Genomic DNA, 12,605 nt, shown 5'->3' on the forward strand with positions numbered 1-12,605 from the left:
TGGGTTAAAGCCCCAACCTGAAGCGCTGGCATCCCATATGGGCGCCGGCTCAAGTCCTGGCTACTCCTCTTCTGATCCAGCTCTCTGCTATGGCCTGGGAAAGCAATAGAAGATAGCCCAACTCCTTGGGCCCCTGCACCCACATGGGAGACCCAGAAAAAGCTCCTGGCTCCAGGCTTTGGATCAGCTCATCTCTGGCTGTTGCAGTCATTTGGGGAGTGAACCAATGGAATGGAAGACCTTTCTCTCTCTGGCTCTACCTCTCTCTGTAACTCTTTCAAATAAATAAAATATTTTTTTTTTTGACAGGCAGAGTTAGACAGTGAGAGAGACAGAGAGAAAGGTCTTCCTTTTCCGTTGGTTCACCTCCCAAGTGGCTGCTCCTCTGGCACGCTGCCAACGTGCCAACACAACGCGGTGTGTTGTGCCGATCCGAAGCCAGGAGCCAGGTGCTTCCTCCTGGTCTCCCATGCGGGTGCAGGGCCCAAGGACCTGGGCCATCCTCCTCTGCACTCCCGGGCCACAGCAGAGAGCTGGACTGGAAGAGGAGCAACCGGGACTAGAACCCAGGGTGCCAGCGCCGCAGGCAGAGGATTAGCCAAGTGAGCTGCGGCACCGGCCATCAAATAAATAAAATAATTCTTGAAAAGAAAAGAAAAGAAAATGTCCTGATAGACACAAGTTATCCCAAGTGTCTTTGGCCTTGCATTTTCCTTCCCAGTTCAGCTGTTTCTAAAACTACATGGTCCCAGACACCTTCAAAACTCATTAAATTCTGATTACAAGTCATTTAGTCAAGTGGAAGGAAGTCAGCACTTTTACAGTCCAGCTCAGGAGCACACAGCATCTCTGTGTGTGGCCAGACTCGTGTCATTACTCATATCTGCCTGTACCTCTGTGTGGAAAGACTGCTGTATTCATCCTAATGAGTATGTAAACAGCAGATCTGATCTCCTTGTTAGAAATAGCAAAACACTGACTGTCCATTCTGTTATGTTTTGATGCATGCATGGCATTCTTTGGGTTGAGCTTTTTTCTTGCCATACTGACAAATGAACTACAAATTTTCACTCTACAGTAAGTAGGGGAAATATGAGTGTACTGCAGAAAGTTCATGAAAGTGGTTGGCACTATGTCACAGAAGGTTAAGTCACTGCTGGTGACACTGGTATCTCATATTGGAGTTCAAGTCTTGACTGCTCCACTTCCATTCCAGATTCCTGCTAATAGCCCCTGGGAAGGCAACAGAAGATGACCCAAGTACTTGGGTTCCTTTGACCCATGTGGGAGACTGGGATGGAGTTCTTGACTCCTAGCTTCAGCTCAGCCCAGACCTAGTTGGTGTAGCCATTTGGGGAGTGAGCCAGGAAATGAAAGGTCTGTCTCTCCCTCTGTCTGTCACTCTACAATTCAAAAAAATAAATAAATACATTTTAAAAAAGTTTATGAAGGCCGGCGCTGCGTCTCAATAGGCTAATCCTCCTCCTGTGGCGCTGGCACACCGGGTTCTAGTCCCGGTCGGGGTGCCGGATTCTGTCCCGGTTGCTCCTCTTCCAGTCCAGCTCTCTGCTGTGGCCCGGGAGGGCAGTGGAGGATGGCCCAAGTGCTTGGGCCCTGCACCCGCATGGGAGACCAGGATAAGTACCTGGCTCCTGCCATTGGATCAGCGCGGTGTGCCGGCCGCAGTGGCCATTGGAGGGTGAACCAACGGAAAAGGAAGACCTTTCTCTCTGTCTGTCTCTCTCTCACTATCCACTCTGCCTGTCAAAAAATAATAAAAAAATAAAAAGTTTACGGAAAATGTGTATAATGAAAACACTGCATGAATTTCAAAAATTTTTGTACCAAGACAAACTTACCTTTTTGAAACAATTTATTTGAAAGGCAGAAAGAGTAATTTCCTGTGTTTTGCTTCAATCCCAAAGTTCCCACAACATCCAGGGCTGAGCCAGGAGCCAGGAATTCAATCTAGGTTTCCTACAAGAGTGGCAGTGGCAGGGATCCTGTACTTGAGCCCTTATGTGCTGCCTCCCAGTGTCCGGATTAGTAGGAAGGTGGAATGGAGAGTGGAGGCAAGACTCAAACTCAGTCACTCTGTTGTGGGATATGTGGTGTCTGCATAATGCCATCCTTCTTGCTGTTTTTTGTTTGTTTGTTTTTTGTTTTGTTTTGTTTGAATTCAAGAGGCAGAGAGAGAAACAGGAAGAGGGAGAGACAATACATGAGGAAGAGCTCTCTCATCCACTGATTCACTCCCTTATACCTGCAACAGCAGGGACTGAGCCAGTCTGAAGCAAGGAGCCAGGAACTCATTCCGGGTCTCCCATGTGGGTGGCAGGGACCCAACTACTATAGCCAACACCTGCTACATCTCAGGGTCCACATTAGCAGGAAGCTGAAACTGGGAGTGGAAGCAGGACTCAAACCCAGTCATCTTAACTGCTAGGCCCTAAACTGACCTTTTAATTCTTTTTTTCCATGAACTTTTTGAAATCCCCTTATATACTTTTTTAACAGAGGATATTTTATATAAATATAAGATAAAATGTCTATGGTCACTGAGTTTGGCTGAAATGTAGCCAAATCCTGGTAGTTGGCTGATGACTTCGCCTTTGTGGGGCTGACAAATCAAGGAGAAACCAGGTTGTTGAATGAGTGAGGTTAAATGGAATATTCCCTAATTATAGATCAGTTTACATTTTTAAAGGCATGTCTAAACAGCTACCTAGTGCATGATCCACATGAAAAGCAGTGTGATATTAGCAACTTTATTGGATACAGGTGAGTGAGGCACCCAGTTGTTGGAGGGTTTGCTAGAGGCCACCCAGCAAGTGTGTAGTAGAGCCAGATTTAGAAGATGGTTCTAATTAGCTCTGGGTCTAGAGTTTTGTGCTGGAAAAAATCATACTTCACCCCCACACTCGAGTGCAGATTATCAGAGGAAGGTACCCTTATTTTTGACCTGTTTGAATTATGCTGTTTTTTAATAAGTTAATTTCAAAACCAATTTGGCACAGTAGTGCAGACACCAGCATCCTGTATCAGACTGCCTGGGTTTGAGTACCTGCTCTACTTCCTATCCCTGTTCCTGCTGATACACATCCTGGGAGGCAGCAGGTTGATGGCTGAAGTGCTTGGATTTCTGCCACCTATGTGAGAGACTCAGAGTTCCTGGATCCTTGTCCTGGCCCAGCCCTGACATTTGCCATAATATAGGTAATGAACCAAAGGATGGAAGATCATTCTCTCACTCTCTCTTATTTTTTTTTTAAGATTTATTTATTTATTTGAGAGATAGATTTACAGACAGAGAGGGGGAGAGACAGAGAAAGGTCTTGCATCCACTGGTTCTCTCCCCAAATGGCCACAGTGGTTGAAGCTGGGCTGATCCGAAGCCAGGAGCCAGGATCTTCTTCAGGTCTCCCACGCAGGTACAGGGACCCAAGCATTTGGATCATCTTCCAGTGCTTTCCCAGGCCATAGCGGAGAGCTGAATTGGAAGAGGAGCATCCAGGACACAAATCGGCGCCCGTATGGGATGCCAGCACTGCAGACGGAAGCCTAGCCTACTATGCCACAGCTCTGGCCCCTCTCTAATTTTGCCTTTCAAATAAAATTAATGAATACTTTTGTTTAAACTTTAAAAAATGTTGCAAATTAGTAAGTTACCCAGTTATAGAGCCTAAACTTTTAAACCCTTGTACTGTAGTGAATTCAAGGTCTGTGGGGCTCAAGGAAAAGCTGAAATTCCAGAAAGAGCAGGTTGGCAAATTGAGCCCTAAAGACAAGAAGAAATAGAGCTCGTATAGGAGTGTAAGTGAGGCACCATGTGTGCTGTCAAGTAGCTCAGAGTTTAGAGTGGAAATTAGAGATTGGCCAGTCACTTCCATTCGTTGTGGCAAATCCAGGATGCTGTGGTAGCCTGAGTGATTAGAAAAGCTTCCTCAGCTTGACAAAAGCATGGAGGAGTAGTGACAAGGAGGGTGCTGATCAAGAACTACCAATTGGGGTGGTAGATAGCCATGGGGGCAGTGAAGAGCATGCAAAGGAATAACAATGTATTACTCAGCATGTGTCTGTTAGGGAGGGGCATTGTGCAGCAGGTTAAGCCTCTACTTGAGACATCCACATCCCACATTATGTAATGCCAGGGATGGAGTCCTCCACTCCTCTGCTTTCAGTCCAGCTTCCTGTTAATATGTCTCGGAACGTAGCAGATGAAGACCCAAATACTTGGATTCCTGCATTTACATAGGAGACACAGATGGAGTTACTGGTGCCTGCATCAGCTCTGGCTGTTGCAGGCATTTGCAGATAAAACAGTAGATGGAAGATAATTTCTCTCTCCCTCTCTCCCTCTCTCTCTCTCCCTCCCTCTCCCTCTCTCCCCCTCTCTCTCCCTCTCTCCCCCTCTCTCTCCCTCTCTCTCCCTCTCTCCCCCTCTCTCTCCCTCTCTCCCCCTCTCTCTCCCTCTCTCCCCCTCTCCCTCCCTCCCCCTCTCTCCCTCTCTCCCTTTCTCTCTCTTTCTCTCTCCCCCTCTCTCCCCCTCTCCCACACTCCCTCTCTCTCCCTCCCTCCCTCCCCCTCTCCCTCCCCCCCTCTCTCCTTCCCTCCCTCCCCCTCTCTCTCCCTCCCCCTCTCTCCCTCTCCCCCCTCCCTCTCTCCCTCTCTCCCTCTCTCTTCCTCCTCCCTCCTCTTTCCCTCCCACTTCATCATGTTGCCTTCCTAGATAAATAAGTCTTAAAAATATAGAGAGACGAAGACTTTTTTAATTGTCTATTTAGTACCTTAGTACTATTCTCTACTTGGTACACATTAGTGAACAGAATGAACATAAATTCCTGGACTCATAGAGTTTATATTTGAGTGGGGAGAGAGAAACACTGAACATTAAATAAGTAATATGTTAGAATGTAGTAAATGCTCATGGGAAAAGAGTACCTCAAGCCAGGTGATCAAGGCTAACAGGAAGTCAGGTTGATAGTGTGTATCCTTGATGTGGTATGATGAGAAGCCCACTTCACCTCTGTGGACTTCCTATCAAAAACATGGCCTGGCCTAATCATAAGAAAAACATCAAACTAATTCCAAATGAGGAACATTCTTAAAATACCTGTTCAGTATTCCCTAAAACTGTCTGGGTCATCAAAAACAGTCTTACATGCTATCATAGTCAAGAGACACAGCAACTAAATGTCATGGAATCCTATATAGGATCCTGGAATAGCAAAAGGACGTTAGAGAAAAAATTGAGAAAATCCAAATGAAATATAGACTTGTAAAAAAATGTCTTTATATTGGCTCATTTATTGTGACAAATATACCATAGTAATGTAAGATGTTGCATAGAGAAAGCTGGGTGTGGGTATACAGGAACTCTGTGTTCTGGCTTTGTAATAATTCTGTAGACCGGGATCCAGTGCTGTGGTGTAGTGGGTAAAGCTCCCGCCTGCATGTGGGAGCTGGTTTGAGTCCCAGCTGCTCCACTTCAGATCCAGTTCTCTGCTATGGCCTGGAAAAGCAGTAGATAGCCCAAGTCTTTGGGCCCCTGTACCCGTGTGGGAGACCTGGAAGAAGCTTCTGGCTCTTGGCTCCTGACTTTGGATTGGCCTAGCTCCAGCTATTGTGGTCATTTGGGGAGTGAACCAGTAGATGGAAGACTTCTTTCTTTCTCTCCCTCTCCTTCTCCCTCTCCTTCTCTTTCTCCTCTCCCTCTCCCTCTGCCTCTGCCTCTGCCTCTGCCTCTGCCTCTCTGTAACTTTGCCTTTCCAATAAATAAATGCATTTTTTATTTATCTTTTTTATTTAAATAAATCTTTTTATTTATCTCTTGGTGCCAATCCAAAGCCAGGATCAGGAGCTTCTTCCAGGTCTCCCATGCGGGTTCAGGGGCCCAAAGACTTGGGCCATCTTCTGCTTTCCCAGGCAATAGCAAAGAGCTGGATCTGAAGTGGAGCAGCTGGGACTCGAACCGGTGCCCATATGGGATGCCGGCACTGCAGACTGGGGCTTTAATCCACTGTGCCACAGTGCCATTCCCAATAAATAAATCTTTAAAAAAATAATTCTGTAGACCTAAAACTGTTCTAAAATGAAAAGTTCATTTTCTAAAAACAGACAAAGTAAGAGAGGTCAAGAGTCCAGGGCAAGGATGTGTGTTATACTTTTATTTTTACCTGACAAAATTTAAGCTTTATTGTTGTGTATTCTCTAAGTCAGTTCAAGCTCTTCTCCTTATTTTATGAGCAGGTGGTGTTAGTGCTGGGCTGTGGTCAGGTATGGCCTTTTCAAATTACAGAACAGTAACAGCAGTTCAAAGGTAGACAAATTTTGCCTCCTGTCAACTAGACACCCAATAGGTTATAAAATAAATGTAATTTAGCTCCAGTTTGAAAACATGGCACTAAAAACTTTAAGCTTCACGTGGCATTGCATGATGTTCTGTAAGGCATTTCCATGTTATAAAACATCATTCTGTCACCCTAGTATGTAATGATTTTTAATAGGGTAATCAGAGTAGGCCTCATTGAGCAGGGGGCTTGAATAGTCACTTAGGAAATGTTGGTCAAGTTGGTATCTGGAGGAGCAGCCATAGCAAAGGCCCTGGGGTGAGAGCATGTCTGCATGTTTGAGAATAGCATAAAAGTGTCCGTGGGACCTTTCAATCTCTCAAAGCCTTAGTATCCTCTTCCATGAAGAGTGGATTTGAGTGCTCGCTTTGGCAGCACATATACTAAGAGTGGATTTGAAAGTTTGATCTCAAAGGAGAGGTCATGTCCTTGTCTGGTCGCCTATGGTTTTAGACCATGTGGGACAGAAGTGTTCTGCAAGCCAGCAAGTGCTGGCCCTAAGTGGTCATTTTCTTGTAACCAACCTGAGAGTACCTAAGCAGGGAGTACAAAAAGTGTAGTCACACATATTCTGATAAGTCAAAGCAGGAAGGAAGGAAGGGTCATTTTGGAGGTATTTATTTTCTCTCTGTATAGCATGGTTGGAGACTGAATTTGAAACACTGGGTATGAAAAGGGATATTTGTGTGGTCATAGGTGCATAACTCAATGCTCTGCACCTTGGTGCCTCTACAAAATAAGAAATGTATACTTTATGTTGATTTGATCTTGTAGTAAAGAAAGAATTAAAAGTTTTGTTATACATTTCTCTTCCTCAGTCTCTGGTATACCAGACAAAATTGAAAGAAATTCCTAAATTCCTGTTTCAAACTTACAGAAGTACTAAAACCCTGTTACATAGTTCAGGAGACTGAAGGTTTAACTTTAGATTCGGGAAAAAAAATATTGTGCAGCTAGAAAAATTGTGAAGTGCTATCATAATAAATGTCAAAATATACAAAAATTGGATAACTTCTAGTAGTTCTCATTTCACAAGAGAACACAGTTTGATCGCCGAGTTCTTGTGAACTGTAGTACTCCTTGATCTAAAATCAAGGTCTTTGTATACTTGTCCAAATGACGCATACTAGACATACACTGTAAGTTGGTGCTGTTGATATAAATATAATGGTTTGATGACCTAAAATTAATTTAACTAACCATAAAAATTATATAGACTTTTTAAAAAATAATATTCATTTATTTGTTTGAAAGTCAGAGTTACAGATAGAGAAGGAGAGACAGAGAGAGAGAAATCTTCCATTTGCTGGTTCATTCCCCAAATGCCTGCAATGGCTGGGGTTGGGCCAGGCAGAAGTCAGGAGCTGTGAGCTTCTAGGTCTCCCACGTGGGTACCTAAGGACTTGGGTCATCCTCCACTGCTTTCCCAGATGCATTGGCAGGAAACTGGATCAGCAATGGAGCAGCTGGGACTTGAGCTGCTGCCAATAGGGGATGCCAGCACTGCAGGCAGTGGCTTAATCTGCTACGCTACAACGCTGGCTGCAGTCTATTTGTCTTTGCAGCAACATATAATGATGTTACAAATTGCCTAGTTTTACCTACTTGTAAGCAGTATGGAGGGTGGAAAAAGCCGTTGTCTAGTTTTTTTTTTTTTTTTTTTTTTGCTAAAGATACAAAATAATAAGTGACCATCAGGCATTGGAAATGTGGTCAATGTGACTAAGGAACTTTGATTTTAGTAAATTTAAGTTTAAATAGCTGTGTGTGGCTAGTATCTCTTGTATTGGAGAGCATCACTGTCAAGATCTGAGATAATTTTGCCTGACCTTGGAGAGCTAGCATTCCCCAGAGGGTGAGCTGATACTCATGTGGGATTCTTTGTGCCCAGGTAGAACTGTAAGCTTTGGGACTTGCAGTCTAGAGAGAGAAGAGGATGTTCTAGCCTGCTACTCAGGCCATAATTCCACCTTTGGCTCTTAGCCACCCCACCCTTCAGGCTGGACCTATACTCTGAGGCCTATCCTGGAAGACTTAGGGAGTTAGGAGCCTCAAAGTTTCTTCCAAGAAGATTGGAGGAATTTTAAAATCCAGAGTTATCATTAGGCATTATCAAACCAAGGAAGCACAGGACCAATAGCACTGGTATTTTGAATAAAAGGAGCCTCCTTCTGGACTTGTACCATTTCACCCTGCAAATCATGAGCGCTTTCAAGCTTTGTCAAAAAACTCAAGCATTTATGACTTTTAGATTGACTGTGATATTGGCCCGGTCACAGAATTCCTGGTCTCTTTCACTTACTATTTTAGGTCAGCATGTCAGGGATTTGCCAGGGCAGCCTTTTTTACGAATGCTCTCAAAGGCTCCTCTGTGTGAGTAAAAGCTGTTGACCTTATTTCCATGTGCCAAGTTCTCCACCCTGCTCTGTGTAAGTCTTAATACAAAGCGAGGAGTGATGTGTACCCCTGATGCTGGAACTTCTGTATGGGTGTTCACCTTTGCACATGACTGCCATAGAAGAGGGGTAGATGTGAAAATGGGTGGGCAGATTTGTATACTGTAGAATACAGTGAACCATGTGCCAATGTTGTCCTGTTTATTTTCTTCCAGGAAATCAAGGATTGGCGTGGCATTGCTTTGACAAGCACTTCCTGTTGACTTCATAGAGATTTCACTGAAGAATAATCTCAAAGGAATATTTGTCTCCCCATACCCCTGGTAGCTAGCAAATGTTTTTAACCACCTGGAAAACATCAGTGACCTTTGGGCTTGGCCTGCTCCAGGCAACTGAATGAAGGTTTCTTCCAGTTGTTTCTATAGCTATATGGCAGAAGCATCTCTTTGCTAGGTGAACGTTCCTGAAGCCCTTTCCTGAAGCAGCTTAAGGGGCTTAAACCTTTTGGAGCCGATGACATGGAAGCTTTGGAAGTGGATGATATCAGCCCAGCCTTAGAAGTTACTGAGGATTTCTTTAGTACTTTTGATAGTAAGCTAGAAAAGGCAGTGCAGCAAGCAGAGGTCTATGGGGTTCAGGAGGTTCCTGAGTTGGTGGGGCACGAGGTACTCAGTAACATAACAGACAATGGTGCTATGAGAAACACTGTCTCCTTGGGCAAGGGGAGCATGATTTGGGACCACTGTAAGAGCAGGCTCTTGGAAACCAAAGCTCAAAATGTCTTCCCTGCCAAAGAACAGTTTGTGGTCCAGAGAGGGACAACCCCTGACAATCTTTCCTGGATAGAACAAAAGGAAGCATCAACCTTCAATTTTTTCAATGTCTGTCAGCGTCGCAGGGACAGACCGCGTTCTGTGAATGACTTATTGGATGAGACCTCAGCCTTCAAGCCAGGCCATGCTCGTTCAAGGTCTGACATTACCCAAGTGGACTGGAGGGCGGTCCTTAAAACCATGCCTTTGCAGCAGCAGCCACCTCAGCAGCCGCCTCTTCAAGGCAGTCATCTCACCAGACCCTCTTTTCTGTTGCCCTCACCAAATACATTAGAAGATGCTCAAGGAAACACTGGTAAGTTTTATATCTGCCTTCTTCTGAACAGTTGTTGGTTTTTCATTTGTCTCTCATGGATGAGCTCATGAGAATCTTTTTCCTCTAGTATCTATGTCTGGCTTTGCATATTTAAGCTTCTCTTTCCTTCCTTTTTCTTTTTTTCTTTATATAGATAGATATAGATAGATTTTTTTAATCTTCGTTTTTATTTGAAAGACAGAGAAACAGAGAGAAACAGAAACACACAGACAGAAAGAGGTGTCCCATCTACTGTTTCACTTCCCAAATGCCTGCAGTAGTCAAGACTGGGCCAGACTGAAGGCAGGATCCCAGAACTCAGTCTGAATCTCCCATGGGAGTAGCAGAGACCCAAGTGTGAGCCATCACCTACTGTCTCCTAGGTTGTACATTAATAGAAAGCTGGAATTGGAAATAGACTGGGACTTGAACCCAAAGACTCTGAAATGGGATGTGGGTGTCCCAAGTGATATCTTAACCTATTATACCAAAGGCCTACACCCTCTTTCATTTATTTCCAACTTTACCTTGTTTCACATTGATAGTCTTCTTAAGGGATAGTTAATGAAATGACAAATATGGCTAATTCTTCCTTTCTAATCTTGCCTGATAGATTATTCTTGTATATAATGTAGTTTTTTCCTTTGAACATTGAGCAATACTGCTTATTTATATCAATAAATGTTTATTGGATCACATGTTGGGTTTAGCCTTGGGTTAGGAAGGATTAAAAGATATGTGAAGACACAGTCCATGCCTTAAAGAACTTCCCATCAAGCTGAGAAGATAAGGTAACTATCAGACTCACGGAGTACGCAGTCATAATGGATGGTAGATGATCAGGTAAGGTGTTTGTGAGGGAACTTTTGTTTTACTCCATATGTGAGTCAGCACAATGACTATGAGAAGACAGAGGAAGAAGACACTGGGCTGGGCCATCGGGAAGGGCTTTCAGGGAGATGTGGAGCTGAGCCACATGTCCTTGAAGGACACTAACGTGCAGTGTCGCGGAGGGGACACTGTTGGGTGGACAACGGTGAGGCAATGGAGGTGCCAAGGAGAGCAAGCATATCCTTTGAATAGAGTGGAGGATCCTGCAAGTAGTGGGAGGAGAGGGCTAGAAAGGATGGGTAGGACCTCATGGTGGGGGGCCTAGGGTTTCTTTTTTCCTCATAATTTGTTCAATATATATGCACATGAACATGTACTCATGTTCTCACACATGAGCTTTCTCTGTTGTGAGACACAGGAAAACATCTCCATTTCCTCCAGCATTTTCTTCAAGAGAAACTCAATTATAAAGGTTTTCAATTTTTATTACTGATGATTTTTTTTAAAGATTTTTATTTATTTATTTCAGAGATGGAGTCACAGACAGAGAGAGGGAGAGAGAGAGAAAGGTCTTCCATCCACTAGTTTACTCCCCAAATGTCCACAATGGCTGGAGCTGACTGATCCGAAGCCAGGAGTCAGAACCTTCTTCCTGGTCTCCCACATGGGTACAGGGGCCCAAGGACTTGGGCCACTTCTACTGCTTTCCCAAGCTATAGCAGAGAGCTGGATTGGAAGTGGAGCAGCCGGGACTCAAACCGGCGCACATATGGGATGCCGACACTGCAGGTGGCGGCTTTATCCACTACGTCACAGCACCCTGGGCCCCAGTGATGATTCTTCGGTCACTCATCTTAACCCTTAGATGTCAACCCTTAGCTTCCTTGTTTTTTATTGCCATTTTATTTTTCTTTTCAATTTATTTTTTATAAGAGAAAGAGAGATACGCACAAAGGAACACATGAACAGGGACTGAGTCCCATCTGCTGGTTCACTCCCTAGATGCCCACAACAGTTGCTGCCGGACCAGGGCCAAAGCCAGGAGCCTGGCACTCGACCCAGGTATTCCTCATGGGGCAGGGACCCAAGTACTTGAGCCATCACTGCAGCCTCCTAGGGTCTATGTTAGCAGGAAGCTGGAGGCAGCAACTGGAACCAAGAAACAAACCCAGGTACTTCAGTGTGGGATGTGATCATCTTAACTGCCTTAGCTGCTGGATTAATGCCTCCTGCCTTTATTGCTGCTTTAGATCACTTCAGTCTCTGTCATTGCCTGGTATTCCACTGGCATATTTAGCATTTTCATTATGAAGGTTAGTTTATAATTATAACCTGAAACAAAGATTTAGTAATCTATTAAGGGAATGCAGTGTTCCCACCTATGAGATAGCATATTATCTTCAGATTTAATTCCAGATTTAATTTATCCTTTAAAATCCCTTTCTTCCCTCCAGGCAAATTCAGGACTTGTAATTTCTTATTTCTATGCTGGACTCTCTCCAGTCTTCTGTAACATCTAATGAAGAGTGACGATCATGGTTAAAAAAAGAGAAGGATGTTACAAAGCATAGAGCTTGGTGACTGACTAGATATTCGGGGACAAACAACTTGTGACACTAGTTTTTGAAAGAATGGTAGCTTTCTTTGAGCTCATGTACAAGCTGATGCACTCTTTGATTAGCAAATAACCTCCATAGTTTTTTTTCTTCTAAAGATTCACATAGAGTTATATCACTAAACCACCATAATCATTCTGAATCCCTGGTATAGCCCAGGTTAAGGGGATGGAGTATCTCCAGTTTCATTTATCCTATCTTGTTTTGGTTTAAGTAAAAGAACAAGACCTTCATTAGGTTCTCTAAAGCCCTGACCTTCTCCCTAGAGTGTGTGACAGACCATG

The 12,605-nt window shown here is 44.1% G+C and overlaps 1 protein-coding gene across 6 annotated transcripts in view; it reads left to right on the forward strand.

The window, feature by feature from the left end:
* Positions 1-12,605, forward strand: part of PLEKHM3 (pleckstrin homology domain containing M3) — a 227,080-nt gene that overhangs the window by 18,467 nt on the left and 196,008 nt on the right. For all 6 annotated transcript variants that reach the window (XM_070070290.2, XM_070070289.2, XM_070070294.2 and 3 more), the window contains one exon: positions 8,962-9,874. In XM_070070290.2, coding sequence (XP_069926391.1) covers positions 9,265-9,874 — 610 coding nt within the window. In that variant the 5' untranslated portion in view covers positions 8,962-9,264. The remainder of the gene's footprint in view (positions 1-8,961; positions 9,875-12,605) is intronic.

Source organism: Oryctolagus cuniculus, chromosome 3, assembly GCF_051225735.1.
Source record: "Oryctolagus cuniculus isolate XC-2025 breed Fujian yellow rabbit chromosome 3, ASM5122573v1, whole genome shotgun sequence".
NCBI classification, from domain to species: Eukaryota; Metazoa; Chordata; class Mammalia; order Lagomorpha; family Leporidae; genus Oryctolagus; species Oryctolagus cuniculus.